Raw genomic sequence first — 21,081 nt, forward strand, 5'->3', positions numbered from 1 at the left:
TACACTACCATCAAAGGTTTGGAGTTCAAAGCAACAACATTTGTCAACCTCCAAAAAGCAATATAAAAGTAGTCCATAGGTGCTGAATTACAAGTCTTATGAATTCATATAAGCTTTGTGTAAGGAGCAGACTGATATTCAAGCTTGTTAAATGATGACAGAATTTTAATTTTGGGGGTGAACTGTTATTAATTGATGCAACAATCCCTATAGGCCTGAACCTAAAATGCTGTTTCATGTCATAAAATTATAGATATGAAACCTTAACAATATGAACAGTACTTTTTTGGTAGCAGTCAAATGCAGAGATGGACGCCATCCCTCTTTATAATCAGTTTCTGCTTCAAAAGGTGACATTTCAGCAGGTACAAAAGATTTTGGCCCCAAGGACACACATCCTGTAGAGGACAGGACGTGTAATTGAATCTAGCGCCCGTCCTTTTGATGGCCGTCCACTCAGCGCCACTGCAATGATCAGAGGGAAAAAACACCTATAAATCACTGCTGGTCCACCCCAGGCCTGCCATTTCCACAAGCCTGACAGAATATAAATCATGTTTACAAAAATGGAGTCTTTACAGAAAGCTGCTCCAAAACATAATTACAGCTTGTAAAATTTGGCACTGTTTTCACACAAAGCAAAGGTTAGACAGAAAGAAATGGAACTTGTGAATTTGGAAAATGTGTAGCAGTCTCACCTGGCTTTAGACACTCTCATAAAGGCACCTTTTATGAGAATGCCCTCTGGTGACATTATCAGGCCTTCATGAGAGTCTTAAATCTCATATACAGTTGAGCTCAAAAGTTTACATACCCCTTGTAGAATATGCAAAAATGTGAATCATTTTAACAAAATAAGGAGGATCATGAAAATTGCATGTTATTTTTTATTTAGTACTGTCCTTAATAAAGTATTTCACATAACAGATGTTTACATAAAGTCCACAAGATAAAAAAAATAGCTGAATTTATAAAAATGACCCTGTTCAAAAGTTTAAATACCCTTGATTCTTAATACTGTGTGTGGTTACCTGGATGATTTACGATTGTTGTTTTGTTTTGTGATGGTTGTTCATGAGTCCCTTGTTTGTTCTGAGCAGTTAAACTAAGCTCTGTTCTTCAGAAAAATTCCCCAAGTCCTGCAAATTCTTTGATTTTCCAGCATCTTCTGCATATTTGAACCCTTTCCAGCAGTGACTGTATGATTTTGAGATCCATCTTTTCACATTGAGGATAATTGAGGGACTCAAACACAACTATTAAAAAAGGTTCAAACATTCACTGATGCTCCAGAAGGAAACACAATGCATTAAGAGTCAGGGGGTGAAAACTTTTGAACAAGAAGATGATGTGCAATTTTTTCTTATTTTGTTTAAAAAATCGTATTTTTACATTTAGTACTGCCCTTTGGAAGCAACAGAAGATTCTTGCATGTTTACCAGAAGAGGAAAAAAAGTATAATTTACCCTGTTTATCCAATTCAAAAAGTTTTCATCCTCGGCTCTTAATGCATTGTGTTTCCTTCTGGAGCATCAGTGAATGTTTGAACCTTTTGTAATAGTTGTGTTTGAGTCCCTCAGTTGTCCTCAGTGTGAAAAGATGGATCTCAAAATCATATAGTCACTGCTGAAAAGGGTTCAAATATGCAAAAGATGCTGGAAAATCAAAGATTATGCAGGACCTGGAGATTTTTTTCTGAAGAAAAGAATCAGTTTAACTGCTCAGAACAAACAAGGGACTCATGAACAACCATCACAAAACAAAAAAAACAAAAAAAAAACAGTCGTAGATCATCCAGGTAACCACACACAGTATTAAGAATCAAGGGTATTTAAACTTTTGAACTGGGTCATTTTTATAAATTCTGCTAATTTTTTTTTTTTTTTTTTTATCTTGTGGACTTTATGTAAACAACTGTTATGTGAAATACTTTATTAAGGACAGTACTAAATAAAAAATAACATGCAATTTTCATGATCCTTCTTATTTTGTTAAAATGATTAACATTTTTGCAGATTCTGCAAGGGGTATGTAAACTTTTGAGCTCAACTGTATGTGAGGTTTAAAAAGATTCTTTATAGGCATCTATGGTTCCATGAAGAACCTATAACATATTACTGACTTGACGTGTAAACATTATGGGAAGCACACTAGCCAGATGGGATTTAAACTTTGTCGGCTGAAGACCCAAGTTTGGTTTGAAGACGAAAAATGTACTAAGCACAATGTTCTCTCACTTTTCCTGATTTCTAACACAAACTCACTTCATTCGAAAGATCTGAAAAAAGCCTGTAGATTCACCCGCCCATAGACCCTCTCTCAAAGAAGGAAAGAAGTGGATGAAAGTGGACAAAAGAGATGGATTAAAACACCAGGTGTAAATGAGAATTTCTCTCCCTCGTCTACTTGTGATCCGATCAACCAAAACCCATCTTAATACCAGGTGTAAAGGCCATTGATGCACATGGGAAGTGAAAGTTAGACTGTCATGGTCTGATCACACAGTACAGCTACTGTAGCTCAAATTTCTGAAAATCTTTATGCTGCCCATGATAGAAAGGTGTCAGAAAACACAATGCATCGCAGTTTGCTGACTATGGGCTGTGTAGCCGCAGATTTTGCCCAGACAGACATGTTCCTGGATCAACATATTTTGTTGCTCCTGGAACATTTCTGTCTGGAAATTTAGTCCTAACTTTATCCCTACCCCTAAACCTGATGTTGATCCAGGAACATGTTGTACTTGGCGAAATCACATTCACCATCAGAACTGGACCATGAAGCAATAGAAGAAGATTGCCTGGTCTGATGAATCATGTTTCCTTCTAGATCAAGTAGATGGCCAGTGTATGTGCATGATTTACCTGGGGAAGATATGGCAGGATGCACTACGGGAAGAAGGCAGGCCAGCGGAGGCAGTGTTAGGCTCTGAATAATGTTTCTGCTGGGAAACCTAGAGTAATTGCATTAATGTCACTGCTACTTTGACATGCATAAAGATTGTTGCAGACCAAGTAAACCCCTACATGGAAATTATGTTCCCTGATGGCAGTGGCCTCTTTCAGAAGGATATTGCACCCTGCCACACTACAAAAAATGTTCAGGAACGGTTTGAGGAACATGATAAATCAAGGTTTTGCTTTGGCCTCCAAATTCCCCAGATCTCAATCCGATTGAGCATCTAAGGGATGTGCTGGGCCAACAAATATGATCCTGGAGGCCTCGCAATTCCCACCTCACAATTTGTCTTGGTGCCTGAAACCACATGACACATTCAGAGGTCTTGTCGAGTCCATGCCTCGACGGGTCAGAGCTGTTTTGGCAGCATGAGGGGGACCTACATGATATTAGATAGGTGGCTTTAATGTTGTGGCAGATATGTAACATACTTAGTACATATTCAGATGTGAAGAGCCCTCCTGATTAACAACATGTTTTGCTTATAAATCAAAAACATAGTGTGTCAAAAGATAATCAATGATTCTGCTCTAAATAACTACACTTTGTGGAACACAGTACTGGAAAATTTCTAGAATTTTTCGATACTCGTGATCAATCAGAATCTTAGTATTTGTAGAGATGACCTTAATTGATTTTGCATGCCTATTAATATTAGTGTTTCTGTATTTTAAGTTAGTTTGAGGTTGGATCCTAAAACTCCTTGGCCATTTCCACCTGGTATTAAGATACGTTTTGTTCGATCGGATCACAAGTAGATGAGGGAGACCCATACTCGTTTACACCTGGTGTTTTAATCTGTCTCTTTTGTCCTCTTTCAACCACTTCTGCCCCGGTTTCTTCGAGGGGAGGGTCTATGGCGGATAAATGTATGGGCTTTTTCACATCTCTCGATCTAATAGACAAAATAAGCTCACGGAATTTACATATGAACACGCATAGCGTCGACGGAAAAACATACAGAGAGCAGCAGCTTTCATTTCTGCTTTGACAGCCACAAGACCGGCCGAACGCTGAGTGTCTGTTAAAAATCAGGAATAGTGAGGGAACATTGTGCTCGGTATGTTTTTCGCCTTCAAGCCAAAATTAGGTCTTCAGCAGACAAAGTTTACATCCCGTCTGAAAAGCATGCTTCCCATAATGTTTACACATTAGGTCAGTAGGCGGTCTTTAGTGGCTGTTCGAATGCTTTCAACCACATTAGCATTTACACTGTGAAAGCAATCCGGTCGAATGCGTTTGACAACCTCTGGAAGTGGTTGAAAGTGGACAAGCACAAAACATTTTACACCCCGTTTACACCTGTATTTAGCGTCGTCCGATTGACCAAAATGCATCTTAATACCAAGTGTAAACAGGGCCATTGCTGTATTGCTCAATTCTGCTTTTGGAAATGTGAAGAACTGCAACTCCTGGTCTTCATTGTTCATATTGGTCACTCTACTGGGTCAAACACTGTTTCTTAACAAAACCCATGAAGAAATTGTTTGTTCACCCACGAACAACATTTTTTGACAGAGCGCTTTGATATTCTTTGAAGCACCTTGGGCTACCATGTTAATAGTAATAGCATGCTATATGAATATGGCAAGCATTCAGTACCATTATTACCATCTGATACCATCACTGTACCATGGTACCGCAACAGTATTTTTTCTAGAAGGTAAATTGACATTACAGAAAAATGCAATTATTTTTAATAACATTACAAGCAGACAGATTTAAACATTTGTTGATTTTAAAAAAAGTAATGTTTACAATGAAGTAGTAAATCACGAATGTGTTTCAACTGAAGCTACCATTATATGTTAAAGTGCAGTTAAATTGTTCAGTAAAGGCTTCCAGCAGTTTTGGTATGGCCTCTTCAGTTGAGACATCCCGTTCCAGCTCTCGGCTCAGTGAGGTCACACCTTTTCCCACAATCCCACATGGCACAATCTTGTCAAACCAATTCATGTCTGTGTTGCAGTTAAGAGCCAAACCATGAGAGGTGATGTATCTTCCACAATGGATACCTGCAGAACAAGACAATTACCAACAAAATTCACATTGACATTCTTCTCTTGAACTTTATTTGTAGAAAAAGTACAGTGGTCCTGATTTTTTTTTTTTCATGTTTAAAGCTGGAAATATATTGTTTTAACATTTTATACAAATAAATTTTATGACAATGCCAAATGAATATTTTATACCTTTAATCTGCACTATTTTTAGGTGACCAATCAAGGGCCAGATTTACTAAACAGGGCACATTATCGTGAAAGCGCAATTCCAAAAAAGCGCTGATAGGAGTGGAAGTTTTTGCACATGATCTACTGACGACGCTCAAATTAAAGAACACATTTCTATAATGACCAACGCAATCTACCAGCGCAAATTAGCGTCTGGCTTAAGACATGCTTTTTTTGGGCAGTAAATAATGGCGCAAATACCAGTAAATTGACTAGCGCAAACCTTAGTTAATCACCTTGCATGATTCATTTAATGATCAATACTTGTTAACATGTTGTAAATAGACATCAATGAAGCTCTGCACCGAGCGGTTCACTGATAGACGCCTGCATTCAAATGCTCCCACTTTCAAATTCAAACACTTGCTGTGCTTTCAAACGCTTGCGTGTGTTGATCATTGTAGTCAATTATAGACATATCTGATGAGTTATGAGAATTACTGTCAGGATTTATCTGATGAGTAAATCCTGAAAGTAGTTTTTAACGCCAAAACAGGGTTTGCACTGACGCAAGCTGTTAGTAAATCTGGCCCCAAATGTAAACAAATTGTGACAATAAAAATGCTCTCGGGAACAATCTATACACTACGGGTCAAGTAAGATTTTATTTTTCATAAAGAAATTAAAAGATGCATTAAACTGATCAAAAGTCACTGTAAAGACTTTTACATCATTGCATACAATTTATTTTAACACTATGTGCACCTTAAAATTCTATTCAAAGTATCTTGAAACAAACAAACAAACAAAAAAAACATGGTTTCCACAAAAAAATATTAAGCAGCACAACTTTCAACAATGATAATAATAAAAAATGTTTGTGAGTGATTTCTGAAGGATCATTTTAAAATTTATTTAAAAAAATATTTCAAAGTTTGTTTATATTGTAATAATATTCCAAAATATTACTGTTTTACTGTATTTTTAATTATATCAATGCAGCCTTGGTGAAACTTCTTTCAAAAACCTAAAAAAATAAAATAAAAAAAATAATAAAAAAATCTCAGCCACCCTAAACTTTTGTATAGTAGTATATTAATGTATATACACTGTACATATCAAAATATAATATCAGTTATTTCAAATAGTAATAATTTAGAGTATTACCTAATAAAATGCGGCAATGGTGAACAGGCTATTCAAAGGTTTAAAAGTTTTTGGTTTGTTTTTGAAAGAAATGAATCCACTTAATATATAGTAGTCAACATTTGAAGTGGATCAAAACCTTTCATCAAAGTTGTCCTAAAACCTTCTTCTTAGGACAACTTTGATGAACTTTTTTGATCCACTTCAAATGTTGACTACTGTAGTTCTAATACACATATTCGTCTTTCCAGTTTTGATGACTTTACTATTATTCTAAAATGTGCAAATTAATTATAATAAATAAAGAGTAGGGGTGTCCAAACTTCTGACCAGTAATCAGTATTTATAAAGAAAATGTAAACCTAAACATTTACTTACCAATTGCACAAATTTTGTTGTTGCCCACCCAGACACCTGTATCTGGAGAAGTAGAGGCGTTGATCCCAAATTTCCTGCACATCTTGATCACAGTCCTTTCCAGTTCACACACGTACCATCTCACACTCTTCTTAAAGCAGCCCAGGTTGAGGACAGGATAACACACTAACTGACCAGGTCCGTGAAACGTTATTAGACCTCCTCGGTTGGTACGGAAGAAGTCTGCGCCCAGCTCTTTCAGTCTTTGCTCCTCTTCAGGAGGGTAAGGAGCCTGTCTGATGCCAATGGTGTACACAGGCTCATGTTCACAAAGTAATAAAGTGTTTGGGCTGATGCTGGGTGAATCTAGATGTTGCTTTATGTGCTGCTGCTGTATCTTCAAGGCATTGCCGTAGGAAATCCTCCCCAAGTGCAGCACCTTGACAGCAGCCTTACCGACTGACATTGTGTTTTCAGATGAATTTTTGAAGCATCGACTATAGATGGAAAATAAAGTCACAATTAGTTCTATATTTTGCCCAACTTAATTTGTCCAAAAAACATAATTCAAAGGTTGGCATGACATTGTGAAGCAGTGAAAGCAGTTTCCTGCAGTGTAATTTTCAAAGATTTTAGATAATTTTTTTCATTATAATGCTGTTTTATGGAATCATGTTGTGTATATTACGTGCAGATTACTATAAACAATTTTTTTTTTTTTACATTTCATGTATGCTATTTATCAACTACCCATATTTTATGACCCGACGAATCAATTAATCTTATAATTAATCTGAAACATTTTAGGAAAAATCCAACACTAACTGTTACGTCCTTATTTCACACCAGCTTTAACACAGGATGCACCGAATACAAGGATTATAACCGCAAGTTCCAACATAAACTGATGTTGAACGCTCACAAAACAGAGATGGAAAGCTTTATGTGTCTGTTACAGGACGGTCATTCTTACTGTACGACGCAATGCTGACAGTACGGACTTATTCTTCTTTAACTCCGGAGGGTGAAGGCGGAAGCGTGATGCATTACTGCCATCTACTGGTTTGGTGCGCTACCTACTAAACTTAAACTTTACATTAAGAAAAAGCATTGTAAATGTATTTACCATTATTTTAATGTTAGCTTTTATAATATTGTCAGTTTTGTCTCGAGATTGTAGTGAAAATGAAATACTAAGTCGGCAGTATATTTGAAATATGAAATAGTATATCACCAGTAATATTGGTATAACTGTCTTTTTTAAATGTAAATGTTGTATGTATTATTTGTGTTGTCTGTTGTATGTTTCTATTCTAATGGACCCTTGGGTCTGGAAATAAAGTTGAAATGAAATGAAATTGAAATTGACGATGCATTGTCACTGTGAAAATTAAAATGAAAACAAAATCACTTAATGATGCACATACTTTGCAGATACTTCTGGATCATTTTTATATGATCCATTTTTTGGCGAGCAGTCAACATTTGGATCAAAAAAGAGCTGATTTTTCAGAACTTTTTTAAATTTGTAACGTAACCTTGTACATATCTAGTTTTGGGGAAACTAAATAATTATATATATATATATATATATATATATATATATATATATAAATTGCAATAAAAGCAGGACATTGAAGGTATACACAAACGAAAGATGCTAGTTTTTTTTTTGTTTGTTTGTTTTTTTCTTTTGCAGAACTAACTTCATTTGTGCAATGACTTTTCAGCGTGAAGTCAGGACATATTCCACAACGTTTGATAACCAGAAATTGTCCACATCTCCAAATATAGGCTATCAAATTGTCTGTACTTGAGATATATATAGATATATATTGAGTTAAGTTGACTAGTGTATAAAATAAAAAGTGTAAAAAAATAAGATTGTTGTTCCACCGCTGCATGTGACGTCACGACAGGGCGGGGCTTGTTTTCAAACCCAGACGCAGGCTCATACCAATGAAAATGGCGGCGGTGGGGTCCGCCAAATCCACTGGACTGGGGCAGAGAAGCAAAACCAGGCCTGGCGCTCACGCTGTTCCTCTGTCTCTAGAGGAGGCCCGTTGCCCGGTGTGCTCAGAGATACTCCTGGAGCCCGTAACGATGCCATGTGGACACTCGGTGTGTCTGCATTGCTTCCAGCGGACGGTGAAGTTGATCAGTCTGTGCTGTCCGCTGTGCCGGCTGCGAGTGTCCAGCTGGGCCCGTAAACAGTCCCGGGAGAAGAGCCTGGTCAACACCGAGCTCTGGGAGCTGGTCCGGCTCAGTCACCCGGAGAGATGCAAGCGGAGGATGGAGCAGAGAGATGGAGAGATCGCGGACGGTGGTTAGTATGACTTGACATATTACATAATCATGAGTTTGAAATAATTATTTACGCTTCGAGAAATCGCGGCATGACATAACAGACAGTTTTACAGCTTCAGTGATTTCAGTTCAGATGACCGTTTCACCAATAACCCAATAATAATAGTAATAAAATATTTTTATTATTGAGTGTTTCCATCGCAAACAATATGAAACCAGTAAATTAGATTTTTAAAACGGGGAGCTGGAATCTGGAAGAATAACAGCAGTGTTTTGTTGGGGGGCGTTCACACAGGACTGTCTGCGCTGTTTTTTTCTTTGGTCTGTGTACGAATTCACAGTAGCGTCGCGTCTGGCGCGTTGCGTTTTCAACTTGATTAAACACAACTTAGCTTTAGTGGCTAATTTTATCAAACACGTTCAACATAATTTTTTGGAGCATATATACATGATGTTTTACGTTGTCGCGTTTTGCAGTTCAGAGTTCATCTGTTTTCGGACGTCAGAACGTCATGGGAGCAGACAGTGTAGAAAGGGGTCAAAATAATACCTGACTTTAGACTTTATAAAGTATTGAAAATACTTGACTTTAGACTTTATAAAGTATTGGAATTACTTAAATTTTTATATTTATAAAAAAAAAAAAAAAAAAAAAAAGTTTATTCGACTTTTAGTTCTAGCTATGTTTCTTACCCACATCTGACTTGCTATACTTTAAAGACTTACAAGACAATCTAGTGTGATATCCTGGTTGTTTGTAAACTTGAATGTAAAAGTGAGTGGTAACTTGTCCAGACATGTGTGTGTCCAGTGGGAGGAGCTAGTGACAGAACTGAGAGCATCAAATGTGTTTATCATGGTTTGGTCCCATTAGTGAGTTTGAATTGGTGTTAGAGAGAAGGAAGCCAGTTGTCCATTTTGTGTTCTTTTTTGTGATTTCTGATATGTTTATGTTTTCATCTCTTAGAAATTTTTCGTGCACCTGTACCAATTCATAAGTCTGGAGAAATGCGTCAAGAGTATGAGAAACAAAAGATGAAGGTAAGTTACTGAGGTATGACAATACTGAGTAAATTGTTTGCACTCTTCATTGCTGTTCTTCATGATATTATTTTTTACCTACACTTACAAATAAAAATTATAGTATTACAGTGTTCTTGGACATGTACCATGCTATTTTTTAAAATTATCCTATTAGTACTTATAAATACCTTGGTATTAACGTTTGATAAAATTACTATTGTTCCAACAAAGTGGAAAAGTCCACAAACAAAATGCAAAGCACTTCTGATTTATAATAAGCTTGTTTTGCTTGTTCTACATGAAATACTGTTATGAAATACAGTTTTAGATATGTGTGTGTGTATATATATGCATATATATATAATATATATATATATATATATATATATATAAAGCACAGGTTTATTTTTTCAGGGTGGATGCAGTGAAGAAACTGAAGAGAGAAAGAAAAAAATCCATAGAAAAGAAGAGTGTGGGATGCTGAAACATTGTCAATATCCTGTATGTTCAAAACTCTTCTTCGATGTTACCTACTTGGGTCTAAGCTGGGTGTAAACATGCACACATACAGTTAATTTCATATGCTTCATAATTTGGGATATTTCTTTTTATTAACTATTTTGTTACTGCCTAATTACATTTGCTTGTCCATTTTACACTGTAGTTATTGTGTTTCAGTTCTGTGGTGTGTCAGACTCCGAGAATGAAGAGCCAGTGGGAAAGAGGACCAGACATGTTTCAGCATTTGTACGAAAAACAAGATGCTCCCCTGCTGTCAATAGAGGGTATTGCACTTGTATTTACTTTATATTTTAAATGTATTTATGTACTTAGTATTTATTATTAGTGTTAGAATTAGTGTTAGAATTCATTGTATCTAGAACGGGGTGCCTGGAAAACACTAACATGCAGAAAACAAAAACACACACACCTATTTATTCCTTATTATGACCATTTTCCACACTTTTGAAAAACAGTTGAAAAACAAAACTATGAAAATGAAGCATGGAAGCATACAAATTATGTAGTGGCCAAAAGTGTCAAGTAAATTATATTGTGTTTGAACTAGGGCTGGAAAGCAATTAAAATATTTAATCTAATTAATTACATGATGTGTGATTAATGTAATTAATCGCAAATTTGTTGTACATCAAATTTGGCGGAGAAATGCGTCACGCAAGCACAATAGCTGTATGACCGATGTGTCACTTTTATTTCGTTTTTCCTTTTTTATTCAAAATATTCACGTGTTAACAATAGTCTATCATGAACCATAGGCTATATAGGCGCTGAGAACCCACGGAAACATGGGATATTCTCCATTTATTTTAACCAATAAAAAATGACTGCAACTTTCAGATGCAACGTTTTTATTTTTATTTTTATAGTTCACTTGAGGGAGTTGCTATGTCATTTTTTAACGACGCATATCGAGTGTGCAGCACGAATCTCTCCACAAAACTCGCGTGCTCTCAAATATAGTGTCCTCATGTCTACTCTGGTTCTGATATTACGTGTACGCACTCTGTTTTGTGGGCAGAAACATAAATAGGCGCCTATTGTCAAATATTTGATTGTGTTTTGTCGTTTATCATGCCAATTGATCTATAACGCACGATGCGCCAACGTCAAAGCCTGCCAAAGTGTGAAAGCACGTTTGAATTTAGCAGTGAACGTTCTGATCTTACAAGTGTTGTCGTACACTTCAAAGGTTTCAAATCGATCACCTTTCGCCTTTCATATTTTGAATTTTATGGACATTCTAAGTGCATTCTATAGGCTTTATCACGCAGTGAGTTGTTGCTTTGCGTCATATTCATCATCAGTCAACTGCATGAATAGCAGATGTCCTATGTAGGTCTCGGGGCGGCGCAAGTGCGTTAAATGCGTTAAAGTGCCTTAAAAAATTTAAATTCCCAGCTAGTGTTGTCACGGTACCAAAATTCCAGTAGTCTGTACCAATACCAGTAAAAATTTACAGTTCTGTGTACCAATTTCGGTTCCACAGGAAAATCTGTTGGAACTACTTTACTATTTTATTTAACTAGCCTATTTTTAAAAACATATTAAATATGATGGTAATCATACATATACATATTTGGAGCGTTTGTGTGTATATATATATATATATGTCAATGAAATACATTTTGAAATTAAAAAAAAAAAATAGGCCTAAACAAAATGCTCAAACATCCATTTTGTAACAGACGTGCGTGTTTTTTTTTAGCTATTCCTTCAGTGAAACGACACAAAACAGCCTCTAAACTATGACTTAAATATCAGTAAATAATGGTAACCTAAATAATAAGAAAGTGAAGTATTGTACATTTTTTTATTTCCACACAAAGATACGTCATAAGAGCAGGAAAGAAACCATTTCTCTTTAATAATATCTTCATGTTATCTCCTGATGTTACAAGCAACTGACACTTTCTGTAAAAGGTCTGAAGAGCGAGTTTTATCTTCACACATTTAGGCTATGTTTGATTTAGCGCTGCCAGAGAAAGCGAAACTAAATCACTGGTGTGTGAAACACGCTATACAGATAAACTTGATGCGCCTTATAAAGTCTAATAACAAGCACAAACTGTGTTAAATAGAAATTGATGTGCAAACAAAAAGGTTTCTGTCCTACGGTGTTTTTTCTACTTTACCACAGTAAAGAATGCAAATATAATAGGCCTAATTAAAAGCGAACCAAAGGAAAAAATGTTTATAATCCCCTGTGTGAGTGAAGATTTGGGAAAATTAACAGAGATTCCATGTTCAGTGGAATTACTAAAGGGATATTGTTAAATTCTCTGCAAACCGGTTGACCAGATCGCGATTCGCAAAACAGAATACAAAGCCGACAAAGCTTAAATGTATGACGTACCTCTCTCATTCGGCATGAACCAAAATGTTTCCATGGCTGCGATGTCACTTTTAATTGCTAACCTATTAGCCTATTTCTTCTATAAACAAAGCTTTGTGTTTCACTCGTGTCATATTCACGTAAAATACTGGCACAGCCCTATCAGTGGATACCGAATATACCCGGATACTCGGTACTCCCGGTGCTACAGAAATGCTGATATCGTCACATTTTCAAAATTTCAGTACCGACTTGGTACCGAAGTGCCGGTACTTTTGACAACACTATTTCTAGCCCTAGTTTGAACATATTCAGAGATGTAATATGTGTAGATTTCAGCTATACAAAGTTCTGTCATGAAACTCTAGATGGTGCAGGCTAATAAGTCCTTAATCTGCTTGCAATCACATCATTCTCTATAGGGCACAGCTGATTGGTTCCTGCTGTATCAGTAGCCAATGAGCTTGCTGCTCAACCTTCAAATACCCTCCACCTTCCCCAGCTCCACCTGTATAGATCTGCTACGGGTAATTCATATATGCTATATTGTACAGCAGCAGCATGTCTTACTTGCTCACAGCAGCGTGTTGTGCATGTATTGGCAGTAGGAAGTCCTGTACTTGCTCTGCAGCAGCAGCAGTAGCAATATTCCAGATCAGTTCCGCCAAGACCAAACATATCAATATTGTTATATCCAATACTATGCCAAACACTCTGAGGGTTGTCATGACAGAAATATATTCATTAAACACTTGTTTAACATGATATTCACTCAACAGTCATAAAAAAGAAAACAAACAAATAATTAGTGTAAATATAAATGCATGACAATGCATTGATAGAGCTAGAACTGCCACAGACATAAACTACAACACCACTATTAATATGCTAAGATACTAGTATCAGTCAGTGCTAATCTTAAACTTTCCAATTGTCACATAATTTGTCATTGTGCTGCATTACAGATGTCTTCATAGCACTGCTGTTCAGAGGAGCAGGAGCTGTACAGATTCTGAGGATGGCAGAGGAAAAAGCAGAGTTCACACACATCATGCCATTCCTGACAAGGTATGACATTTTAGTTATTGCCTGAACGCATCTGTTCAAATAATCATCAGTCTAATTTGTTGTTTAGGGTGAGTCGTTAGATAAAACACCAGTCCTGTTGTTCCAAGAAATATATTTGGTTCTCAACTCAATTTCAGAGTGCTGAAAATATTTTTTTTATTAAGCAACCATTTAGGAGACACATTTATCAAAAGCAGCTTATAGTACAGCTGTTACTTTCTTTAGAGCATTCTTCTTCATATCTGGCCCTGGAGGTCCACTGTCTTGCAGAGTTTAGGCCCAACCCTAATTAAACGCACATGAACAAGCTAATCAAGGTCTTCCTTAAGGATTACTAAAAAATTATAGGCAGGCAAGTTTGAAAAATGCACAGTGGACCTCTAGGGCCAGGTTTGAAGAACTCTGCACTAGAGAAACCTAAAGTATACTTCATTTTCCGTGTTCTGTTCCGTTGAGCGCACAAACTGCCTTAGACCACTCGCACACGTGCTGTTGTCCGCACGAACACAAGAATGACAGGCTGCATGTGGACAGTGTGCACAGACATCAGCAGACTGTTGATAATGAAAATTACGTCACAGACAGGCAGCTGTCCAAAGTGGAACACGGACACGGGAAGTATGCTTTTGGCTTTTCTTTGAGGATCGAACCAGCCTTACTGCGCTTAAACACTGGAGTTTACACTACACCAGAAAACACTGCCTAACAGATTTCAGTGCGGAAAGTGACACTTTGTTGTTCAGCCAATTTTTAACATCTGCAATGCACCAAAATGATTTCATGTAGGTCCATTTGTGATTTCAGAAATCCAGTATATTACCATTTGATTTAACAACTGACTTGGAATTTTTTCCACACCTTAAAATTAATCTTGTGCATTCCTATTTATCAATGCACGGCCAGAGCTTTCTTTAGTGTATAGGTGCGTTCTTGCTCTCAAGTTGGATTTAACGTAATTATGAGATTTGAACTTGTGTAAATACCCAGAATTTTCTGAGAGCTATGACTTGTATCATGTGACTGCTGTAGGCTACCACCTGATCGCTCCAGATTTATTTTGCCGTTGATAGTGTTGTTATGGAAACGCATAATTCTAGGCGCGTGACAAGACATTTGGCTCACAAGACAAGACACGAGATTGGGTTCATGAGAACGAGATGAGATTTTTGCACATTATTTTTAAGAAATCCTCAATGACAAAGTTCATGACTGAAAAAATAGTCTGCAGGTGCATTTTGAAATGTTTTAACTAATCATTATGTAATGAATATCATTTCAGAAATTAGAAGTTAAATGACATTCATTACATGAGGATTAGTTCATATGCATTGAAAGACAACAATATACAAGCACTGTAAAAGGTTTTGCCACAAACTCAACTAACTGGCTTCTCTCCTGTTTGATTTCACATGAGTTTCTTCAGACCTTACTGTACATGAATTATGAGCTTCCAGAACTTCTGTGTGTGACCTCCTAATTGAACTCCTTTCCACAAATTAAACATAGAAATAAAAACAGTATAAATGACAAAAATAAATATCACATTTTTTTCTTAGTCTTATGCAAACAATAAGTTAACAATAAGAAACAATAACAAAACAACCATAATCAAAGTACTCTCTCAATATTCAAAATGCAAACAGAGACTAAAACAGAGACCAGAGTTAAGAGGTGGTTACAACTACACAACCCAACCTGAAATAGGTTTGATATTGGGACAGGCTATTGTATGTAGCCTAATTTGCGCGCATTATGGAGCTCGCGTTTTACTTTCGCTTTCGAATTCATGATCGCACATACTCTATGAATAGGGAGCGGTGGTGCTGAGTTTGAATTCTACAAGATAAGAGATTTATCAGATGCTTAGGCTCTGTTGCGCAACAAATCCTCCGCCATGGTCATCTCGCCTTACTCGTCACGTGATCAGTGTGCGACTCTGCAGCTCATATTGGATGAGCAGAGCAGACGTTTACAATAGTTTACAATTGAAGCGACTGTTATACAACTGAATTACATGGTTTTTATTTCTATAAAAAAGCAAAATGACAGTGGACGCGGTGCCGCATTACGCAATGTAAATGTAGCGGTGGCATATTCTATGCTAATTTCACCTTCACGCTCCGTCACGGCGATATCGCGAGACAGCTTTTTACCTCGACGAGAAACCTTGTCGCATTTTAATATCGCAAGATCTTGTGACGAGAGCTACATAATTCTGATTCCGAGGACATGAACAGCTGTGAGTAGAACATCACAGGTTCTTAGCTCAAAATTACAGTAATTACATTATGGTGTGAACGCAGCATATAATCACCCTAAAACTTTGCCCACTAGACCACAACACGGGTGTCCAATTCTGCTCCTGAAGTTTAGCTCCAATTCTGATTAAACACACCTGAACCAGCTAATCAGTGTCTTCTAAATTACTAGAAACTTCCATTCAAGTGTGTTAGGGCAGGTAGGAGCTAATCTGTGCTGTACATTGGCACTTCGGAAGCACAATTGTACACCCACGTAGTAGGAAATAACATCTGTTGTTGCAATCAGTGGCAGGCTTGACAGTAGACAAATTGTCCAGTGAATAGTCATTTATATTGTCAGTGATACTACTCTACCACTCTTTCCCCTCTCTAGGCTAGCATCACTCATAGTTACAACGCTGGAATCCTTCTCTCCTCGGAGAACAGTTTATCTTTTTCAGCCCCAGTACTAAGCCTAGATAAGAGACACCACTGGCGGGGCATCCACACCTCATCTGTTTCTGTTGTGCTTCAAACGAAACCAGAGAGGTCCATTAGCCCAGAGAGCAATGATAGCATATCGGAAGAACTCAACCATTTCAAGCCTATCGTCTGCTCACCGTGCACGCCCCCCAAAAGGTTGCCCGACGGGCGACTTTTGGAACCTACAATCGTGAAGTCGACCCCTAGGAACTTGACACGCGCTCTGCACAAGTCCACAAGCTACGAGGCCAGCCCAACCATCTTGCAGAAGTGGAAGCAGATTGAAGTTGATCGTCAGTGCATCAAGGTGACCTCAAAAGGTACAGTCACGAGTCCGATCGCAGAGGATCTTAGCCTTAAATTGAGTCCCGTTGAAGAACAGGACAGCCGACTCTGCAACTGTGCTGTAGCCAAGGAAGGCTTAGAGGATAATCAATGCAATTGTGGATCTAAGGATCGGAAGGATAAACTTGTAGTCTGTAATAAACGACGGCTTATATTTGATCAGTGTAACACAGAGGAAGATACACAGCCAGTTAGCGCTCACATCAGGTCAACACCTCAAACTATTGCAGATACTTCATCCCCGAAAAGGCGTAGCAGATGTGAAGCACTCTGTGAACCCACAGAAATGTTAGATAAACATGCTGGACATTGTAATCAGGGTCCTGTAGACCCTGAGAACTTAATAAATGAGCCTACCACCAGGAGCTGTGTACTTAACAGACCTACCTCAAGAAGGGGCAAAAAGAGAAGCCACAAAACCAAACACTTGGAAGAGAACCTACAGACAAAAATATCCCGGACAGATCGCTGCAATGCCTATGACAGGCTTGATGATCTGATTGTCCGGCGAATGAGTCAGGAAAAGGAGGACAGAGAATTGGCGCTAAAGTTACAAAGACAGTTTGACAGAGAATGCCAAAAAGTGGACCGGCACAAAACAAGTCGTAACAAATACGAACTCAGGTCCTGGGCTACAAAAGATGGGATGGTAGGACACAATACACGCAGATCAGGAAGAATCTCCAAAAGAAATGAGCACTTTAACTATAGCTGTTAAAGGGACTTGCGGTTATAGTAGTGTTTTATTGTAGTTATTTGTCATGGTCACACATGTTTTCTTTGCTTGGGCACTACAGAGGCTTTCTAACGTCTGGAAAAGTATTGCAAGATAAGGTATTTACTTTTTTGACTCGTCATTTAACAGATGTGTTTCATCCAAAGCAACTTGCTATAATTGAGTCCACCTAGAGCAACCTGGGGTTAAGTGCCTTTGCTCAAGGGCACAATGGTCGTAGGAGAGGATTGGGCTCTCAGCAACTTTCCCGTTCATGGGGATTCAAAGCTGCAGTGTTTTGTTTCCAGCTCTGTTACTGTTTATCTGGCTTCTACCACTCAAAAACAGGAAACTGGGTATATGTTGTTTGGGGGATGGAAAATACATACAGAACTATACATACAAAATACATACAGAACTCTGAAAGGCTTTTTAGTACTTCAAGCCAGAGACGATAGTACTCCTTACAGTCTCTTTGTGCTCATCACAATCACAATTGCTCCATAAGAAGTTTGTTTGCATGTTTTAAAGTTATCATAGGACATTTGTACAAAGGTGTAGCTTAACCCTTTATTTGGCATTTCTTGTTTCCAGTGGTCTGGGAAGTTTTCTCTTGATGTATCAATCTATCAAACAACTTGTACGAATATATATTTTTGTGAATGATTTGGGTGGAAAAGAGTAAAATTGTAGCCTTAAGTCAGAAAACTACTCTACACAAGTACATAGACGCAAATGCTTGGTCAACGATTTGCGAGAGCACAGTCTTGTTGTACGTAACCTGTTTACTGCGTTCTTGAGTACTAAGGTTTGTTTCTGCCACAATACTAAAGGCAGCGACAGAGATGCCTTCAAATGTTTGTGCCATTAATAAGGATGTATTATTTTTTAGTTAGCCAGCTATAAACATGTCAGCAGGGTTAGTTCACCCAAAAATTAAATTTCTGTCATTAATTACTCGCCCTCATGTCGTTCCAAACCTGTAAGACATTCATTCATCTTCGGAACACAAATTAAGATATTTTTGATGAAATCCGAGGGTTTCTGAACCACACATAGGCAGCATCGTCATTGCACCTTTTGAGGTCTAGAAAGGTATTAAAGACATCAATAAAACAGTCAACGTGACTGCAGTGGTTCAACCTTAATATTATGAAGCAACAAGAACTTTTTGTGTGCAAAAACAAAACAAAAATAATGACTTTATTCAACAATCTTTTTTCTCTTCCCTGACAGTCTCCTACTCTGTTTATGTTGTAGACTCAGTGCAGCACTTCCTTGTTTACGTCCAAACGCCGGCTCAGTATTGGCTGATGCTGTACATGTGAGCAGCACGACACATGCTTGTGATGCTGACGCAGGAGCCGACCAAAAATGAGCCGGCCTTCTGACGTAGAACACGGAAGCCCTGCGTTTACTACATCAACAGCATAGGAGGCAGTCATGGAAGAGAAGAATAAAGTCATTATTTTTGTTTGTTTTTTGTGCACAAAAAGTATTTTCGTTGCTTCATAACATTAAAGTTGAACCACTGTAGTCACATTGACTATTTTAACAAAGTCTTTACTACCTCTCTGGACTTCTGTGGTTCAGAAACCCTCAGATTTCATCAAAAATAATTTGTGTTCTGAAGATGAACGAAGGTCTTACGGGTGTGGAATGACATGAGGGTGAGTAATTAATGACAGAAATTTAATTTTTGGGTGAACTGACCCTTTAAGGTAGAGCCACTTTAAGACAAACATCCACGGTTACCTACAAAGGCGTAACAATTCGTTCAACTATTTTTGTAGTTTTAAGCTTTAAAAAAAAAAAAAAAGAAGTCATGGACAATTTTATTTGTATGGTATCTGCAGACCGTGACTGTCGTAAAACTCCAACAGCTATTCAATGACTTTCTCTAATGGTAGAGCTGCGGAGGTTGGGATCTTAAGATCTCTGATTAAGGAGTTTGTGTTGCTGTATTAACGAAATGAGCGAAGGAAAATAAACATCAAAGGAGGTGGTAAGTAATTCACCGGAGAAACTGATCGTAGATTACGGTTTATGCTCTAGCACCCCTTATGGCAGTGCTGAGAATGCAACACTTGTATTACGAATTATGTTGTTACACATTTCATTATTTGAAATCAAACTTGAGTAGAAAGCTGTTGCGTTCACGTGTTTGTGTTGAGTATGTTTTGGGCCTAACTGTACAAATGTTTTTACTTTTAAGTAAAATAGCTATAAAATAGTTTGGGATGTTAAAACTCTAAAAGGCATTGTGCGACAATGTTGACCGTTAAGATTTCTAAAGAAATCTGATTGTTTTATATCTTTTATTATTTAAACAAAACCTAACTTTTTTTTTTATTTTAATTTTTTTTAAATACATTTTAAGTGTTTTGACACTCTCCAAACTGTAATCTAAATAAAATATAATAAATCAAATTGAGAGGATATAAAGTAACTGCATTTGGATACTTCTGTAAATGCTTTGCATATAACGCCACAACGAAAAATCATGCATGCTTACTTGATTTGGCAACTAGCAAAACAAATATGTGGATTTTCTTTAAGACATTGGTTTTCTGTCATTATATTTTTTTGGAGTTTCCACATATTTCACTTTTAGCTTGATCTTCACTTTCTTAAGGGCTACTTTCATTTCACAACTTTATCTGTTAGGCTTTGTTTACTAGAGAGATCTATCTTGTGACTTGTGTCTATCAAAGAAAGCTTTAACCATGTTTCTTTTGCTGTAATAGACATTCATTTGGACCACATCTATATGCACATACATTTACTCTTGCCTACTTTTTACCCTGAACTCATTTTTATTACAGACAGATCATTTCAATCCTGTATACTTCTTTGTAATGTGCCAACATGTCTGATTTCTGCAGTCAGGCAGTCTTTCCTTTTCCTTTTTTTTTTCTAGTTAAGTTCTATACAATTCTATAGGTTGCCAGATGTACTATTGGAGAAGATAAAATAGATTCTTATGCATTACTGTACTATTTTGGAAATATGACTTGCCTATATTGATACTGATGCAAAGATGTTATTTGGGATTGTTTCTGACTGGCTTTCGAAGCACTTGGATTGTCTTCCATTGTTGAAAGTTATTGCTGGATTTGAAAGAGAATGTGGCATATGTATGAATTCTGTGGAGATGTAAAGCACACATTATATTTATTTGAACAGTACTTTGTAATAATGTCATCTTTTTAAATATTGCCTTTTTACAGCATTTTCTGGTTTCCGTCAACAAAACACTAGGAGCATTATAACTGACACAAAAGGAATTAAATAATGTAGCAAGTTTATGCCTTTTTTTTTTTGGTTTGTTTGTTTTGTAAAAGTATATTTAGTTTTGAACGCATCTCTTTAGATGCCTGGGGGGTTATATATATATACAGTATATTCTGTTGT

At 37.1% G+C, this 21,081-nt stretch overlaps 2 protein-coding genes across 6 annotated transcripts; one reads left to right on the forward strand and one right to left on the reverse strand.

Annotated features, from left to right (window-relative positions):
* Positions 1 to 4,637: 4,637 nt before the first annotated feature.
* Positions 4,638 to 8,728, reverse strand: lipt2 (lipoyl(octanoyl) transferase 2). Of its 4 annotated transcripts, none has more exons than XM_051861532.1 (3): positions 8,590 to 8,728; positions 6,654 to 7,129; positions 4,638 to 4,973 (listed from the first exon to the last, which is right to left on the reverse strand). In XM_051861532.1, exons 2-3 carry the CDS (start codon positions 7,096 to 7,098, stop codon positions 4,744 to 4,746), a joined length of 675 nt encoding a protein of 224 aa, XP_051717492.1. In that variant the 5' UTR covers positions 7,099 to 7,129; positions 8,590 to 8,728; the 3' UTR covers positions 4,638 to 4,743. The 4 variants fall into 4 exon arrangements, with proteins under 4 accessions (XP_051717492.1, XP_051717490.1, XP_051717489.1 ...); XM_051861530.1 differs by lacking the exon at positions 8,590 to 8,728 and adding an exon at positions 7,606 to 7,710; XM_051861529.1 differs by lacking the exon at positions 8,590 to 8,728 and adding an exon at positions 7,458 to 7,692.
* rnf169 (ring finger protein 169) lies at positions 8,590 to 20,855 on the forward strand. Of its 2 annotated transcripts, none has more exons than XM_051861527.1 (6): positions 8,590 to 8,958; positions 9,907 to 9,980; positions 10,377 to 10,463; positions 10,641 to 10,747; positions 13,782 to 13,884; positions 16,519 to 20,855. In XM_051861527.1, exons 1-6 carry the CDS (start codon positions 8,592 to 8,594, stop codon positions 17,668 to 17,670), a joined length of 1,890 nt encoding a protein of 629 aa, XP_051717487.1. In that variant the 5' UTR covers positions 8,590 to 8,591; the 3' UTR covers positions 17,671 to 20,855. The 2 variants fall into 2 exon arrangements, with proteins under 2 accessions (XP_051717487.1, XP_051717488.1); XM_051861528.1 differs by lacking the exon at positions 8,590 to 8,958 and adding an exon at positions 9,015 to 9,812.
* Positions 20,856 to 21,081: the final 226 nt, after the last annotated feature.

This window comes from Ctenopharyngodon idella, chromosome 15 (assembly GCF_019924925.1).
Source record: "Ctenopharyngodon idella isolate HZGC_01 chromosome 15, HZGC01, whole genome shotgun sequence".
Classification (NCBI taxonomy): Eukaryota; Metazoa; Chordata; class Actinopteri; order Cypriniformes; family Xenocyprididae; genus Ctenopharyngodon; species Ctenopharyngodon idella.

What these genes read in the sequence shown, in the direction of transcription:
- lipt2 (XM_051861532.1), bottom strand. Translation starts at nt 7,098, where the DNA reads ATGTCAGTCGGTAAGGCTGCTGTCAAGGTGCTGCACTTGGGGAGGATT. An exon ending in CAACAAAATTTGTGCAATTG is followed by an intron (nt 4,974 to 6,653) that starts GTAAGTAAATGT and finishes CTTGTTCTGCAG; the next exon opens with GTATCCATTGTGGAAGATAC.
- rnf169 (XM_051861527.1), top strand. Translation starts at nt 8,592, where the DNA reads ATGAAAATGGCGGCGGTGGGGTCCGCCAAATCCACTGGACTGGGGCAG. An exon ending in TGAAACATTGTCAATATCCT is followed by an intron (nt 10,464 to 10,640) that starts GTATGTTCAAAA and finishes ATTGTGTTTCAG; the next exon opens with TTCTGTGGTGTGTCAGACTC. An exon ending in ATCATGCCATTCCTGACAAG is followed by an intron (nt 13,885 to 16,518) that starts GTATGACATTTT and finishes TCCCCTCTCTAG; the next exon opens with GCTAGCATCACTCATAGTTA.